Genomic DNA, 19,102 nt, shown 5'->3' with positions numbered 1-19,102 from the left:
GTGGAGATTAGATCATGGTTAGAAACTGGAAAGTTCACCTAAGTATATGTCAACCAAGAAAAAGAAGCTAGGTGTGATCATGCATATTTGTTATCCCAGCAATGCAGGAAGTATCGAAGATCATTGTCTAGGCAGGCTTAGACAAACAACGACGCCGTTTGAAAGCTAAAGCGTCTGGGAGCATGACTCTGGTGGTAAAGCATCTGCCTATCAAGCATGATAAACAGTTTAAATCTTATTACCAGAATAAACAATAAAACAGAGCCTCAAAGAAAGAAAAACTGTGGCAAGAATGTCAAACAGGTATGTAACTGTAAATTGATGGAGTTCCAATACATTATACTAATGTATCTCAAATTTAGGAATGCATAATAATTACCTAACGTACTTATTAAAACATACTCTTCAGTGACCTGTGGACATTACTTCAGTGTATCTGGATCAGGGCCTGAGAGAAATTATGATCTTAACAATCACTCGGGTGACATCATGCTGCTGCTTCATAAATACCTTGTCTCATAGAACTGATATATGTCACTTAGAATCTCTTGCAAGAAACAACACATATATCCCAAGTCTGCAATATATAAAATTCTTGTATATTCTGGGGTCCTAGGTTTAGATCTTGGGTTTAAAAAATACACAGGTATGTAATTCTTTTAGGATAATGATTATCTTTTCTCTGGATAAAGCTGCTACCTCCAAAATACCACAGAAAATGTGCAGAATCGAGGGAAATCTATGGTTTCATAGAACTTATTGGACAACTGAATAAGTACATACATAGAACTCTAATTTCTATACCCAGATAAAGTTCCATACCTGTGGAGGGAGTAGGGGCAGTCTGATATAAGAAAGGAGCATCGCCAGGTCTTGCTGCCTGTTCTGAGAATCATGACCTACCCACTGCATCAAAGCATGAAAAATGGTTTCTTCATCAGGCACATTAATGTCATCACTGCACAAAAGTTTTGAAATTTCATTAGCTGGAAGCAAAAGGAATTCTTGATTCTTTATCACCTCAATGAAATTTTCCTAGGAAAGAAAGAGCAACCATTGAAACTTTGCACTTTAAAATTTTTAACCAAAGACTATGAAAACATAACTTTTTCATTTTCCAAAAATTCACAAAAATAATATATGAATTTATACACTCAGTAGGTGCTTTTCCTGCCCATGACTAGTATACATAATACAAATACTACATAGTATAATTATTGATTATTATACTTAGTACAGTATAATATAGGATACTGTTAAGAGTGCTATATCGAATAGCACAATTTTTTTCTTCCAGCTGTTTTACATGTTATCAACTTCAGGCTCCAAAACTATCTAGCTGATTTCGAATCAAAACCTCTGAAAGAAAGACTGAGCGTTTTTTTAAGGTAGAATATTTTGAAGGACTTAACTTTGGCTCTGCATTTGAGGCAGCAATTGGACTTTATAAAAGAAAAAAACAAGATTAATAAAAAAAATTCCCGTTATACAAAAGAATTATCTATTGGAAAAGTGAAATATATCATTTTATGGTATCTTACATCCTACAGATTCAAGACAATCAAAAGCCAGATGTGGGAGGTCACATCTGTGCTTCCAGTTACACTGGGTGTGGAGATGAGGAGGTTGGTGTTTAGATGCCAACACAGGGAAAACATTAGTTTGGTTCCATCTGAAAAACATCCAGGGGGGCCAGGAGTTTGGCCTAGTGGTTCAAGTGCTTGCCTAGCATGCATGAAGGCCCGGGTTTGATTCCTTGGTACCACATACATAGAAAAAAGCCGGAGGTGCTGAGGCTCAAGTGGTAGAGCTCTAGCCTTGAGAGAGTCCAAGGACAGTGGTCAGACCCTGAGCTCAAGCCCAGGACTGGCAAAAAAAAAGAAAGAAAGAAAAACATCCAGGTATAATGCTGGTGATCTCAACTATGTTGGGAATGAAAGAGAAGGATCATTATATTGTTGGGCTGGCTCAGGTAAAATTGAGAGACCGTATCTGAAAACTAAAGAAGAAAAGGCTATGGCATGTCTAAAGTAGTACAGTTGCTTATCTAAGAAGCTGGACTCCTTGAGTACAAATCCCAATTCTACCAAACAAGCAAATAAATGGAGATAATGTAAATGTGGCTCTGTTTTGAAATATGCATGTAATAGGGCTCCATTTCATGCATATTTTATCTATCTCTCACCCTTCTGTAATGATATTAAATACTATCATTCAATTATTCAAGTATTATTATTATTTCAATTTTCACCAAAACACAACCACCATGTTTCTCTTATTTACAATTATATATTTTTATTTCAAAACATGACCATTTCTAACATTTTTCACAATGAAGATCTCAAGTAGAAAAGTAAAACAATATGCTTTTGACATGGATATAAGCATGTCTACCAAGGGTAACCTTAATACAGCCTCTGAATATTTAGGGGCTATGGGTAAATCAAGTCACTCCATTATCTCCTTAGTTTAGTCATTATACAACTGAATGAGCCTAACAACAAAATTATCTACGCAAGAAGTTCTATGGCCCAATAAAGAGGCTCTGAGACAATCTTGTTCCAAGGTAACTTACCAATTTAGGAAAAAAAATCTATTTGTGATTATGGCAAGCAATCAAGAGAAAAAAAGAGCCCTTTATTATGCCACATCTCCGGCTGAACTTATTTTCTTTAAGAGAAAATAATGCTATTTATGCTGTTGTTATTAATATACTCTACTAAATTGTTTCATAAGCATTAAGTCATTTTGGTGGAAGAGCATACTCCACATATCATTTGATGTCCTACAAAATGAGCTGTGTAGTCTTGATCCAAACAGAAGCATCTAATAACATATCTACAGCATTATGTTCTGTATTTCGCCTTCCTTTCAAAGTGACAACAAAAAAGTATGAAACATGCTTACTTATTACCAGTAATGAGAATGTGTTAATATGAATTTACAAACAAAACACTGCATTTCACTCTTCTCTTTGTTCTCCAGTGGGGAAAAAGAAAAATAGAAAAGAAAAAAAAGAGGGAGAAGGTAGGGTGAGACGACATCTCAATTTGTAAGACTTACTTAATGTAGACAACAGAATAGCTTATCAACTTGATCATTCATTTGAGAGAATAAAAGTGAATATAAATGGCTATTATTATGCATCGCTACAAATTCCATTTTCCTGTTGGTCCCTTGTGAGTTGCTGCCTTGTGAATAGTATGACTGCTGAAAGTTACTGAATAGTATAGAATAAGGTAAATAAAAGGTAAATAAAATCAGCTGACTTAAAATATTTTGAATACCAATGAATAGAACACCTGAGTAATCTTATCTACTCAATAGGCTGAGACCTGGAAGGTCACATTTCAATGTCAGCAAGACTCCATCTCCAATTAACCAGTGAAATGCTGGCCTGGAATCATACCACAACTGGTAGAGTACTAGCAGCTGTGAAAAAGAAAGCTAAGCAAGAGTGAAATTTGTGTTGAAGCCCTGATTTGAAGCCCCAGTAATGCCCCCCAAAATATGTATATATAACACAGCAGAATCTGTTAATATAGTTAATTACTCAAGATTGAAGACTTAACTTTTGGCAGAGTACTAGGGTTTTAGCATTGAATTCAGAGCCTTGAACTATTTTTTGCCAGTCCTAGGCCTTGACCACAGGGTTTGGGCACTGTCCTTGAGCTTTCTCAAGGCTAGCACTCTACATATTGAGCCACAGCACCATTTCCAGTTTTTTCTGGGTATGTGGTACTGAGGAATCAAACCCGAGTCTTCAAATATGCTAGGCAAACTCTCTACCAGTAGAAAAGAATTTTCCTCTCAAACCATGCCATCAGCATGAAACACTAATTTTCAAATGGTTCCTTTTGGGATTATTTTTGCTTATTTCAAGGAAAAGACTTTCTTCTATGGACCTTTCACAACAATCTTCTTATATGCATTGGGTTCATCATTCATTATTTAGATCTATATTTAAATTGCTATAAATTCAGTAAATAAATATGGTCTGTTTTCAGTCATGTTTCATTGAAGCGGAGGACTTTTTACATTCTCAAGATGATTAATTTCATGTGCTTAACTTGTTAGGATTATGGAATGTCCAAACAATTGTTCATGCATTACTGGGGTATATCTATGAGGGTATTTCTGGAAAAGATGCTACCACAAAAGGGTCATTTGGTTTTCTGTTTATGAAGTCATGACTGTGATTTAATTCATAAAAATGTTGAGCATTATTCTTACACATTCATTTTTGAGCTGGGTACTGGTGGCTAATGCCTATAATCCTAGCTACTATGATCTGTAGGATTTTAATTAGAACCCACCCTCAGTAGAAAAGTCGGTGACACTCCATCTACAACTCAACCAGCAAAGAGCTGGCCTGGAAAGACTGCAGAGAAAACACATGAGGTTTTTTTGTTTTGTTTTGTTTTTTGTTTTTTTTTTAAATATACTTGCTTTATGCTCTGGGTGTCAGTGGCTCATACCTGTAATCTTAGCTACTCAAGAAGCTGAGATATGAGGCTCATGGTTCTAAGCCACCCTGGACAGAATGGCAGAGTACTAGTCTTGAACAAAAAAAATCTCAGAGACAAGACCCAGGCTCTGACTCAGGACAATGGCAAATATATGTATTTGCTTTATTATATTACCTATACAGTATTCCCAATGTACTATTAGAACAAATTTTTTATTTATTCCACTGTCTTCCTAATATGTTAATAACATAACTAACGACAAAATTTTTACATACATCCTGAATTAGCAGGATAACATTAATGTTCAGCAAGAAAAAATATTTCAAACTGTTTATCAGAATGTATTGTGCCTGCAAGAGTAAGATTTCAGAAAGGAAGATACTAAATTAGGAATTAAAATACCTAGATTGACCGGATGAATTTAACTGCAACCCCTCTGTTCATCACCACAACAATAAAGTAAAAATTTAAAAAATAATAAAATACCTAGGTTCAAAAATTTAAGTTATTTAACAAGACCTTTCTGGTGTTTGCCTTTTGTGGTAAGATTTACCTTGAAACCTACAGAAGAGCTGCTTCTTTAGATTACGTAGAATACAGTCTGTATTTGGGACCTAGAATTTAAATAGCATGATGAAATTTCCAGGTTTAAAAACATTAATCCATAACAATGTGATAATAAAATGATGAAAATATTTTAGAAATACATTTGTAATCACTTGAGCTCAGAAGAAAGGGAAAAGATCTAAAGAAAAAGTTTTGAGAATTCAAATTTTATACTTTCAAAACTTCTATTTTTTAGCCAGTCCTGGGGCTTGAACTCAGCACCTAGCCACTGTCCTTAGGCTTTCTCAAGGCTAGCTCGCACTGTGTCACCTGAGCCAGAGCACCGCTTCAGGCTTTTTCTATGTATATGGTACATATACATAGGAATTGAACTCAGAGCTTTCTATTCAGGTTTCCTTCTCTCTTCTTCAGTCCAGATTTCATGACTGCCACCTGACTGACCTGTTTACTAAATTCATTATTATCACTAGTGGAATTTAAATAAAAACATTGAATTTAGTTAAAGGACAGAACTGCAAGCTAGGCACAAGAGGCTCACACCTGTAATCCTAGCATCCTAGCTATTGAGGAGTTTGAGGTCTTAAGATTACAGTTCAAAGACAGCTCTGGCCAAAAAAAAGTCTCAGACTGTTATCTCTGGTTTCCCACCAAAAAGCCAGAAAATGGTAGAATAGTAGCCTTAAGCAAAAAAACAAAACAAAACAAAAAAACCCTCAAGGACTTGGCTAGACCATGAATTCAAGCTTTATGTCTCTGTGTCTGCATGTCTGTCTGTCTGTCTGTCTGTCTGTCTGTCTGTCTGTCTCCCTCCCACTCTCTCATATACACACAAAGGACTGAACTGAAAATTTACTGAAACCCCAAAGTGTTGACTAAGACATGAAGTCCATGCTGGGTGTGGTGGCTCACACCTGTCTGTAATCCTAGCTACTCAGGAGACAGATCCGAGGATCGAGGTTCAAAGCCAACTCAAACTAGACACTAAAGACCATAAGAGTCTTATCTTCAATTAATCATTAGAAAACCAGAAGTGGGGCTGTGGCTCAAGGAGTTGGGCTGTAGCCTTCAGCTGAAGAACTCAGGAAAAAGCCCAGGCCCAGGAGTAGGGCAGTAGCATTGAGCTGAAGAGTTCAGGGACAGTGTCCAGGCCCAGAGTTCAAGCCCCACAACCCACACACAAAAAAAGACATGAAGTCCACTTAAGAAAATTGAGTTATGGGGCTGGGAGTTTGGCCTAGTGGTAGAGTGCTTGCCTAGCATGCCCGAAGACCTAGGTTCAAATCCTCAGTACCACATACATAGAAAAAAATCTAGAAATGGTGCTCTGGCTCAAGTGGCAGAGCTCTAGCCTTGAGAAAGCCCAAGTATAGTGCCCAAACCCTATGGTCAAGGCCTAGGACCAGCAAAAAAAAAGGAAAAGAAAATTGAGTTACTAATTATAGTATTTCTTAAGCTCTTCTAGTTAGTATTGTTCCATGAATATAAGCATTTTTCTTAAATGAATATCGACGTTTCATTCAAGATCATCTTTTGTACAATTTTACAAGATACATTTCCAACTATGCAATATATCAGAGAAGTACTATCTTTCTTTCTCTTATAGATTCCATTTTAAATGTGTACCTACAAAATTTGATTTGGAGCAAGCTTTTCATTTCTTCAAATTTTGAGACCAAGATAAAAGTTTTTCATTTTCTGAGTGAAAAACTTGCCAGATATAGTGATTCGTATCTGTAATGCCAGCTGTTTGGGTGGAAAGGATCACGAGGGCCATCTTTTGAGACCAACCCCATCTCAATGAAAAAGAAGCTCAGTAGCTCAATCAGAGGATCACAGTATAGGATAGCCTAGGCAAAAACAAAACAAAAAAAAAACTGGAAAACTTATCTAAAAAAATCTAAGAAATAACTTATGCGGAAAAAAGTCTAGAGGAATAAAATTCAAGTGGTAAACCTCCTTCCTAAGCAAGAATAAGGTCATGAATTTAAACTCTTGTACCATCATACACACAAAAGAACTTATAGATCAGCAAGATAAATATTTTCAGGTGATATATTATGTGTAAGCCTTACCTGAAAAATACTTGTTCACATTGCTTCCAAATTTAATTATATCACAACAGTTAATACATTTACTACTGTGTCAATTCGAAGCAATCTTACCATAGTGTACTTATGTGCCACATTCAGGAGCTTAGTACAGCCCTGGGCATCTCCAAATGACCGGATGCCTAAGCAGTTTGAAGGATGGAGTTGTTTTATGAGGAAATTGGAACAAACTTCAATGACCTGTGTCAGCTGCAGAAGACAAGCTGCAGCCAGTAAATTTTCAATGGTATCTTCTTTCAATTGCAGGACACCTAAACAATTGGAAAAAGTACATGATAATACATCCAATAAAGATACAGTATGTAAGATGGGTTGATTCTTTTTCGTTCTTCTTTACAGGTATTTAGTGATAGGAGCTACTTTGATAGTATATTTTGAGGTTGAAACAAAAAGCATTATCTATGTGGGTGCCACACTACAGTAATAAAAGCATCTACAGCAAATGAAGACTGAATACTATCAGTACAAAGAACAATTTATATAGCATCTTAAGCTTGTGTTTAAACCTTATATTGGTCATTGAAGAGAGCATAAAGTAATAATATCACCATGAAATAAACTATTTTAGTTGTCAACGATAGTGAAATAAAATCTGGAAAGGACTATTTTATATTTTTTGCCAGTTGGGGCTTGGACTCAGGGCCTGAGCACTGTCCTTGGGCTTTCTCAAGGCTACAGCTCTACCACTCGAGCCTCAGCACCACTTCTGGCTTTTTTTCTATGTATGTGGTTCTGAGGAATTGAACCTGGGTCTTCGTGCATACTAGGCAAGCACTCTACCAGTAGTCCAAACTCCGGGCCCCGGACTATTTACATTTTAATTTGAGTAATATTGTTATGCCTCAGTAAATAGAAAGTGTAGTGTAGTATTACTGTCCATAAAGATCATTCTTTGTAAATGCAGACTGATACAGTATTTATTTTCTAGAGAAGAAGTCTTTGCCAAAATACAATGTTGGGAACTGACTCCTGGCACTGCCTCAAAAGAAAAAGTGTTCCAAAAAGAGCATGAATAAAGAGTTATTTCTATAATTTTTCATGATAAAAAAAACAGGCTTGTAGGGCCAGGAGTTTGGCCTAGTGGTACAGTGCTTACCTAGCATGCACGAAGACCTGGGTTCAATTCCTTGGTACCACATATACAGAAAAGCCTGAAGTGTGTGCTGTGATTCCAGTGGTAGAGTGCTAGCCTTGAGGAAAGCCCAAGGACAATGCTCAGGCCCAGAGTTCAAGACCCAGAATTGGCACACTAAAAAAGAGCAGGCTGTATTTCAAAATAAGTGGAATGACTCTGAATGTGATTAGAAGCAATCATTTCCTTCATAATGATATGTTTATATCATTATATGTATATATAAATTTTAAAACAAGCATTATGGATTGAGTATTGAAAACATACATTATTTTTACAAGATATTCATACTTTCTATTGTTTTAAATAAGCTATAGATATATCAAAATAATATTTCAAATGACCTATATAAGCTATAAACCATATTTTTTCTGGCCTGAGGGTGTAGCACAAATGGTGCTTACATGTGCATGCTAGCAACCACAAGAGATTGAGTTCAACTCCGAGTGCAGTCAAAAATGTTTCAATGATTCTTTCTAAAGTACATTAATATAGATCCTATGTGTTTACCCAGTTATAAGAAAAAGTATAGTAGTAGATACTGTGCTGGGTTCTTTCTGTTGTTCGATATATGAAATGTATTGTAAAGAGGTGTGGTCTGTCTAAATTATTTTGTCATGTGTTTGTTGCCACATGTTTTGGAAAGACAACTCTAGCAATCATTATCTCCTGAGAAGTGTAGATTATATTATCTTCTGAGAAGTATAGATTATATCAGTTAAGAGTCATTCTCAATATTCCCCACACACCTAAAACTACTGATCTACCTCCTAGGTCTCTGACTTTCCTTTTTCTGGAAATTTAGTTTGAGTGGAAAGCCATAAGTATCTTTTGTGACAAGCTTCTTTCCACTAGTGGTGATGTCAGAGGTAATTTATCTCATAGCATCTAACAGTACTTTGCTCACTATCACTGGCAACTAGTATCCCATTATACCATTTACAAAAGTTAATGCATCCATTCCTCACATGTTGGCTAGTAATATTTATTATTATTACTATTATTAGTGATAGTAGTAGTAATAATAATGGATTTATATAGTGCTGTACATATTTTGATGTGAGAATGTTTTCCCTTCTTTTAAGGTATACATACTTATAGTTGAGTTGTTCCATTACAATCTATAGATACAATGTAAACAAATTTTCAAGGAATTTCTTTTTGAGGAACTCCTATATTTGTTTAATTTCAAACAGATGATTGTTGAAATCAAATTGTTAGTTGAGATTTCATTGGATGCATTTAAGTATAAATGCAATAGTGCCTTGTGAATGATAGAGATGTTTACTATGCATTAGGAATTTTCTAACACTATTTTTATGATCTCTAAGTAGTTGTACAAATCAGTTGCTATTTAACAAAACAGTTTATGATTATAATGCATTTCAATCAGCATTACACTTTTCAACATTCTTAATCTCATCCCCTGATGCACCACTTCCCTTATTTTTCTTATTTTATAGTATATACATTGAGTTCTTGTCTGCATTCTTCCCCCCACCTCCCTGCATCTTCATTCATCTATCCCACTTCCCCGTTCCCCCTTCTTTTTTCATATAATTTTATTGTAATTAATAGAAGGGTTACATTATATTCACCAGACAGAAAGTGCATTACTTCACAAACATTGATAACCTTTCTCATGTTTTGGTTCCCATTTTCCAGCCCCCACCCTCAACCCTCATCTTGTTTTCCCCCCTTCCCTATCCTATTTCAGATAACCAGACAAACATATATACAAAATATCAGATAACAAGGTGAAATACTGTAAAATATGAGATAACCAAGGGACAGCAAAAGAGATGAGAGATAACATAGTACATTAAGGACAATGATTACTCATTAAATGGCTTTTGTTTCTATATCCTAGAGGTCCTTTGATTTATCATCATCCTATATGGCCTTATATATCTAGGTTTTGCTCTATTGTAAATCTCTGCTAGAAGAGGCCAAGGTTTCTACTGATTATGACAAATGAGAGAAACCATCTGGCTTACTTCATTTAACATGATTTTTTTCTAAGTCTTTCCATTTCCTTACAAATGGTGCCATGTCATTCTTTCTGACAGCAGCATAGAATTCCATTGTGTATAAATACCACATCTTGTTGATCCACTCATAAACTGAGGGGCATCTGGGTTGGTTCCATATCTTTGCTCTGGTAAATAGTGCTGCAATTAACATTGTTGTGCTAGTGGATTTAGTATATCCTTGTTTCTGGATGATTGGGTAAATGTCAAGTAGTGGAATTGCTGAGTCATAGGGGAGCTCTATGTTTAGTCTTTTGAGTAACCGCCGCCCACCCCCTTCTTGCAAGTACCAGTTTCCTGGTGTTTAACAACGTTATTTTTAAAAATTAGAAAAGGTAGTCCACTAGTGGAAAAATATAAGGTGAAAAGAGCTTTTCAAAATTGTTTTAAGGTCAATGCGGGCAAAAATGTTTGGAAACAATACTGCAGAAGATCAGGACATATGCTGTGAGTTTCTACAGGAAGAAATGATATATAGTGAAATAAATTAATTTAAATAACAGGAGCTCTTAAAGATGATATATTGATTATAGAAAATCAAAGTATATTTTTGGCCCACAAGATAATTCACTTACTTTTGTTCTGTTAATAAACAGGACTTTTTTTTTAAAGAAAGATACCAAATAAGGGCCGGGAGCATGACCTTGAGGTAGAGTGCTTGCCTAGCGTATACGAAGACTTCTATGTATGCACGTCACATACATACACAGAAAAAAAGCCTGAAGTCATGCTGTGCCTCAAGTGATAGAGCTCTGGCCTGGAGAAAAGCCTAAGGACAGTGCTTAGGCCCTGAGCTCAAGCCTCAGGACTGGCAAAAAAAAAATTTTTAAACATAAAAGAAAGAAAGAAAAACACCAAATAAATCTCAACTGCCCAGTTAGTGGTTCTCCCTTCCGCTCTGTTTTATAAAACTGAGAATGTAGACACCCTGAAGGGAGAGAAGGAATGTAATGAAGGGGTGAGATTAATTGGAGTAATTGTAAACATATGTGGGAAGGCAGCAATGAAATTCTCCCTCAATAGCTAATGTAAGCTAATAAAGAAAAAAAGTACATCTGCCCTACTCAAAAAGCACGCTCACATATTTTGAGTTTAAATTCTTCTCCGGTCTTATGGTGAAAATATTCTTCAGTGATTTTTTATTTCTTACTATTTTTTTATTGAATTCCAATTATTATTACCTTGGGATACTTATTTAGCTTATCTATCTTTCAATTTTCTCCTCTGTGATGTGGAAAATAACACGATATATAGGGTTATTCTGAGTGACTGTATCTTAGCACAAGGACTTACCTGTGTAAGCATATTGCACCAAGGAATTCAGTGCATTTGGATCTATTCCTTCCATCCTGACCTCTTCCTGTTTGGCTTCAAGCACATCATTAGTAAACATTGCAGCAAAATAATCAGACACTGAACTGAGAACCAGCCTAAAAAGAGAAATAGTTCAAAGGTACTTGCAGCAAAAGCATAAAATGTATTCAGGAAGTCTGTCAAACTTCCGTCTGTCTTCTGTATGAAAAGTTCACAATTCAGTAGAGTAATGAAGTTAGAAAGTTTAAATTAATAAAAAATTTCCTTTATGACATTTTGCTGATTTTTTTTACTATTTATCAATTCTCCAACGTTTCAATTCATACATCCTCCCACCCTCATACCTCCTCTTTCCTCTAAATATCCTGTCTGCACGACAGTTTGGCTTAGTGTTAGAGTGCTTCCCTAGCATTCACGGAGACTCAGGTTCAATTCCTCAGTACCACATACACAGACAAAAGCTGGAAGTGATATTGAGGCTTAAGTGGTAGAGCTGTAGCCTTGAGAAAGCCCAAGGACAGTGCTCAGGCCCTGAGCTCAAGCCCAGGACTGGCAGAAAAAAATATCCTGTCTGTATAAAGACATTTACCGATGAGCTGGGATTCGGAGGTGCCCTGCAACGAGGAACACATCACACAGTTGTTTCTCTTTCAGATAGTTCTCCATTTTCCGTAGAGTTTGTTCTGCATGATTTACTGCATAGAAGTTCTCTTCAGATTTCTCAGTCATTTCTTCAGTATACTGATTGTAATATCTTAAAGTGAAGAGAGAATGACAATAGGGTTCATCAAGTCATTCTCTAAACATTTCATTTTGTTGTTGAATGTACTCATGGATCAAATTGAGTCACATCAAATTCCATATACAACATGTTGAATCAAAACAAAATTAAGGTTTGCTCTCTAATCTTAAGTATGTCTCTGTGGTTGCTTGCCAACCTTCCGTTAAGGTAAAAAGTCACAGAAATAAACTATGCATACTTCCCCATAATAACAACTGATGTATACATAACAATAATCATCAAATTACCACCTTCTTTCTTCAATTCTTATGGCAATCATAATTATGTCATTATGTATGGAACCTTTACACAAGACTCAAAATAATTTATATAAATTTTTATGTCCTAATTTTTTCATCAAGTACTCATGACACTCAGAAACATTCCTTGAATAATTTCTAGAAATGAGCTGGGTGCTGGTGATGCATGCCTATAATCCTAACTACTCATGAAGCTGAGATATGAAGTCCATGGTTCCAAGTCAGCCAAGGCAGGAAATTCTGTGAGACACTTATCTCCAATTGATCATCTAAAACCTAGAGGTAGAGGTGTGGGGCAAGTGGTAGAGTTCTAGCCTTGACAAAACAAACTAAGTGTTAGAATTCAAGCTCTGAGTTCAAGCCTCCGGGCGTGCATACACACACCAAGATAAAAAAAGAAAAAGAAAAAGAAAAAAGAATTTCTAGACTGTGTATAGCTTTCTTTACAGTATGTTAATCCAATCTCAAATGGGATAATTGTTGAATTTATGACAATAAAAGTTGTCTGCATATATTTTCAATATCACACAATGCTAGAATTTAAATGTATACACAAACAGGCTTATATGTAGAAGTTTAAACAGTAGATTGGTAATTACACAAATATATGTTTTGTCACGTTCTAAGAACCATTTAACAACTACTTGCTAATAGAGGTTTCAATTTCCTGTACTCCAACTTAGCCTATTGATTTTCTAAGACAATCATTCCAAGATTATGCTGTTCTCTGTGACTCAAATGATTCCCCTCTAAATGTTCTTAGACTTTAAATGAATCTTTGCAAAATCCAGTCACAATATTTAACAATAATTAGATTCTATGTGTTACCCCTACTTGAGTTGAAAGTGTGGTCAAAAGTGAATTCTAATTTGGCAATTAAATATATCATAACCCAACAAAGAGTGGACTCTTGTAACAAAGCCTCTGAGACTCTGCTAGTCATAGTAGCCAAATCTTCAGACAATCCCAGAACAAAGGCTATTGGATTAACCCAAAGAAAGACATATAGTACACTAGTTACATAATCTACGTATATCACATCTTTTTTCTCAGTATAAAATATAGCTGGCTGCATTGCAAGAAGCAGAATTCTGAATCAAAGTTGATTTCCACTGTGATTTCAGACATAATCTACATATATCACATCTTTTTTCTCAGTATGAAATATAGCTGAAGCATTTCAAGAAGCAGAATTCTGAATTAAGGTTGGTTTCCACTGTGATTTCAGCTGTGATTGCAATTCTGGTACAGAAAACTACCCAGTTCTAGAATCATTTCTTGCTCAAAATTAAAGTTTATATTTTCTAGAACGAATAGTCCAACAATTGCCTGCTCTCTTCCTTCATCTGTCTTGTTTTCTTGTTCTGGAAAGGAAAAATCCATTAACAGTATGAAAATATTCAGAATGCAATTAACTCATTATATTGTATTTCTTCTGGTCTGATAATGGTTCACTCCACACTGATATTGTCAAACATTTAGTGATTAATTATCTTAGTCGTCATCTTATTTACAGTTAACAAGTGTTGGGCATATACTAACGAAGGAATATAACTGACAAGTTTCAACCAAATTTGATTAAGGGAATTTGGTTAAGGGAAAAACTAGTGTCCTTCATAGACGTCCAAGCTGTAACTTTCTATTCTCTATCTCATCCTATAAGACACTGCAAGACTGTTATAAGTAAAACATAAATCTATTACTATCTTTGTCAAACTATACAATAGTACTGCAATTGTCTCAGGATAAATACGAAGTTCTCATCTGGACACAGAAAGACCTGTGTTTATACCCTCTGCCTCACACAAAGAATTTGTGCTGTTTCCTCCAAATTCTTTTGAATATCCCTTGCACCTTCCTATAACTTATGCTGATTCAATTATCACGCTAATTTCCACTCCAAACTTGCCATTTGCACTCTCATTGTGTTTTGCCTCACATGTCTCAAATAAATTAGACATTCACATTTTTCATTCACAAGTGAAATATTTTGTATACTTCATAACCAAAACCCTGTACTCATATAAAATTAACTCAACATATACTCATCCCCAAGCTTTACTGCTGAAAGCATGAATATGTCTTACACAAGTGGAACAACACAGTATTTTATTTTCTTAATTTTTTGTTAGGGTGATTTATAGAGGGGTTAGAACTCTTTACCATATGCAAATCAGAAATGCTGCAACTATTAATCGACCTATTTTCCTTTCCCCTATCCCCTTGAAAATCCAAGTGTGGTTTCTGCCTCTTTAAATTTGACTATTTTATGCACTTGATACAAGTAATAAAACTATTCCTTTTTGTGATAGCCTTGCTTCAAATGGCACATTGGCTTCAGAGTTCATCTCCATTGTAGAATGTGTCCTAATCCCCTTCCATGATAAGACTGACTATTACTCCATTGTATGGCCACTCTGATTATCCATTCATCCATTGTTGGGCCTTTGGAATGTTTCCACTTTTCAGCTATTGTGAATAATGAGCATGGCCATACAGATATCTGACCAAGTCCTTGCTTTTAGTTTTTTGGAAGATAAACTCAGAAGTACTGTTTGATCATACAATAATTCTGCTGTTAACTTTTGCAAAAATTTCCAGATTGATTTTTATAGGGGCTATGAAATATTTTGTTCCCACCAACTTCTTATTTGGTATAATTTTATTCATATCCTCGGCAATATTTTTGGATATCTTTAAAGTTATAAAAGGTTGTGTTAATGTATTTGTTTGATATAGAATTCTTGTTCTGATTTGCATTTCCAAAATGGTCCCCTTCTGCTCAGATTCATATCTAAATTTTGTTGTTGTTGTTGGTCCTGGGGCTTGAACTCTGGGCCTGGGCATTGTCCCTGAGGTCTTCAGCTCAAGGCTACTATCCTACCTCTGGAGCCTGAGTGTCATTTCCCGTTTTCTAGTGATTAACTGGAAATAAGAGTTTCATGGTTTTTAGTGCTTGGGCTGGCTTTTAACCATGATCCTCAGATCTCAGCCTCCTGAGTAGCTAGGATTACAGGCGTGAGCCACTGTCCTTGGCATAAATATTTTTGATGTGACTGTAAATGAAAAAATTTTCCTGATGAACTGTTAGTTTTTTAGTAGTGATGATGCAGGTTAGTATTGTGTTATTTTTATATCTTGCAACTTTATTAGTTTAACAGTTTTCTTATGGTGTTTTTGCTTTTATCATATAAGGTCATGACTTTTCTTCAATTGGGTGACATTATTTGATTATCTGCCTAATTACTCTAGGAAGGACTTCCAGGCAGGTGGTGGGAGGACCTGATAGTAAGTAAGGCAAATTAATCATTCTTGCCTTGCTCCTAATCTCATTATCATTGACTATCTTCTTAGCTGCAGAATTTTCATGTCCTTCATTTCACTGACAAGATTTCTGGAATGTCTTGTATGAGTTAGGTCTACTTCATGTATTGCACAATCTAAATTCTCTATTTCCTGACTAATATCATGTCCTATTATTTTATGCATTATTAAAATATGCTATTATTGTAAATCCATCTAATTCTCCCCTTTTTCTGTTAATGTTTTTCTCACGTTTAAGAGCATTTGTGTTCAGTACACAACTGTTTATATTTATTGTATATTATTTATTGACCTATTTACAAGCATATTCTAATTTTCCTTTGTCATTTATGTTTGTACTTAAAATATATTTGATTTGATTAATTATAATTAATGATATTCTTTGGGTTACTATTTGGAAATAATGTATTCTCCCATCATTTTACCCCAAAATTATTATTTTTTTTTGCCAGTCATACACTTGAGCTCAGGGCCTGAGCACTGTCCTTGGACTTTCTCAAGGTTAGAACTCTACCACTTGAGCCTCAGCACCATTTCTGGCTTTTTTTCTATGTATGTGGTACCGAGGAATTGAACCCGGGTCTTTGCGCATGCTAGGCAAGCACTCTACCACAAGGCCAAACTCCAGGCCTCTTACCCCAAAATTATACAGGTACACACACACACACACACACACACACACACACACACACACACACACACATGTTTATTTTACAGATAATATAGTAGGACTCTTAAGTCAATAAATGATTCTTAATTGAAAGTTTAATATATTTGCCTTTAAAGTAATTACTACTGGCAAAATATATACGTGTATTTTCTGAAGTTCTTATAGATGTTCCTACCATTTTTGACTTCCTTGTTTGCTTAATTATTTTAATTTCCTACTTATTTTGGTTATTGACTATTTTCTAGATTTTTTGCAGCTACTAATGAATTAAACACATTATACAAAAGTTGTAAAAATTTACTCTGCTAATAATTTCAATTACATAGAAAACTTTCTATTCTTATATAGCTATACCCCTCTATGTTGTTATGAACATGAAATAGATTGCGCACATTTATAATCTTTTTTCATAGTTTTGATAATGACAGATGTTAGAATTAAAGGTAGAATTATGAACCAAACTTATACTGGTCATTCGTGTGTTTTTCTTTCTGTTTGCCTGTATTGGGAAATTTATATTTTCTGTTGAAATTTCAATTAGAGTCTAATATAATTTCACATTTCTTGTACAATATTCCACAGTATATATGAAACACATTTCATCAGTTCCTGAGTAACAGACTAACTCAGTTTTTTCTAGTTTGACTACTTTGAACCAAACTACATCAAGGAGCTAAAAGCCCTCTTCAATTAAAACTACAAAACCTTGAAGAAAAAAATTCGAAGTTTAGACAAAACACTGGTGGCTCTCACACCTGTAATCCTAAGTATTCAGGAGACTGAAATATGAGGATCATAGTTTGAAGCCAGCCCAACCAGAAAAAAATCTGAAAGATATGACTCTAGTAGAAATCCAGCCTTGAACCAAAGTTCAGAGGGCGTACGCAGACCCTGAGCTCCAACCCAAGGATTGGTACATACCCTCCCTGCCACCTACCACACACAACCTTAAGACAATGAATGATAGGCTTTTGGACTGGCAGAATCAGAATTGTGAAAATGACTGAAAAGCAATTCACATATCCAATATTCACTAAGGACCCAACCTAATTGTTCACAGAAATAGCAATATCATTCCAAAACTCCATATGGAATTATAAAAGACACTGGATAGCAAAAGCAATTCTGAAAATCAAAAGCAATGCTGCAAAAATCACAGTACTGGACACACATAATGCCATAAAGCCATAGTAACAAAATCCATATTATACAAGCTCCCAAATAGACCAGAACAGAAGATCAATGAACAGCAATGGCAGATCTCAAAAAGAGCTCACACACTTAACAGCTATTTTTTTTAACATTTTGGACAAATGTTAAAAAAAAGCATACAGTAGAGAAAAGACACATTGTTTAACAAATGATGATCTCCATGAAGAAGATTGATAGCTGATTCCTGCTTCTTACTCTGTACAAAAATAACCTCCAAATGAATCAAAAACTTTAAATCTACTAGAAACCTGAAACGTTAAATCTACTTTGAATCTACTAAAAGGAAACTGCACAGATAATTCTGAACACAATTGTAGGTCCCCAAAAATAAAAAAACAATCATTTATTTTTCATGTGGGGTATTGCTTTGGCCCCCAGACCATCCTTGGAGCAGACCTGGTGTACCACCATTGCTATTGTTTTTAAATAGACTTTGCTAACATTTGTTGTATTAGCTAGCCTCCAGACACAAACCTGCCATTGGAACCTTCTGTGTGTCTGGGATTTTAGGCATTACTGGAATGTGCTGTGGTACTCAGCAACTTGTTCTTTCACATAGGTTTCTGGAAATGTCTTGTGCTCCGTAAGTAAATGACTTCTCTTTTACTTGTAGTGATTTTTTTTTAATTTAAGTGACATGACAATCATTACATATATGTATGGAATATGATGAAATGCTGACATCATATTATATATTACAAATTTATTTTTAAAATCAGGGCAATTTTTATAGGTCTTAAATATTTTCTTTGTGGTGAGAACAATTAATATTCATTAACAGATTTTAAAAACTATTAAAAGAGGTTAAATGCCAATAAAATTATTGTCCAACCACCAAACCTGGTCCACATAATTGAAAACCTAGGAAAAGGATTAATATGGTCAGGAACTGAGTCAACAGGAAGTGGTTGTTCAAAAGGAATTAGTCTGAGGAGTTATGGCTCACAGTGACTTGACCAAAAAGCAAAAAGAGAGAAGTCCAAGGTCAAGCCCCCACCACTCAGTAAAATCAACAAATTATGAACAAGATACCAGCAGAAGAAAACTGGGTAACATGTTTATTACCAGCATCATTGTAATTAGCTTCACTGAGGCATACAGCCGATATACCATATGTATGAACCTAAACCAAAACAACAAATAAAATTCAGTTAGATTTATTTTTTTAGTAGAAACATCTAGAGAGTAATGAGGTTAAGATTTAAGCAGCTGAAAGGTGAAGAGAAGTAGGGCAA

General features: G+C 35.2%; 1 protein-coding gene across 1 annotated transcript in view; it reads right to left on the bottom strand.

Moving 5' to 3' along the window:
* Klhl4 (kelch like family member 4) overlaps nt 1–19,102 on the bottom strand; it is a 58,377-nt gene that overhangs the window by 22,676 nt on the left and 16,599 nt on the right. The window contains exons 2-5 of the mRNA XM_090326058.1: nt 12,210–12,374; nt 11,600–11,736; nt 7,199–7,395; nt 823–1,035 (exon numbers count right to left, since the gene is read on the bottom strand). Coding sequence (XP_090182184.1) covers nt 823–1,035; nt 7,199–7,395; nt 11,600–11,736; nt 12,210–12,374 — 712 coding nt within the window. The remainder of the gene's footprint in view (nt 1–822; nt 1,036–7,198; nt 7,396–11,599; nt 11,737–12,209; nt 12,375–19,102) is intronic.

The sequence above is a fragment of the Megascapheus bottae genome, chromosome X (genome assembly GCF_031878675.1).
Source record: "Megascapheus bottae isolate mThoBot1 chromosome X, mThoBot2.hap1, whole genome shotgun sequence".
NCBI classification, from domain to species: Eukaryota; Metazoa; Chordata; class Mammalia; order Rodentia; family Geomyidae; genus Megascapheus; species Megascapheus bottae.
The sequence above is the reverse complement of the archived record's forward strand: the minus strand, read 5'-3'. Positions and strand labels throughout refer to the sequence as shown.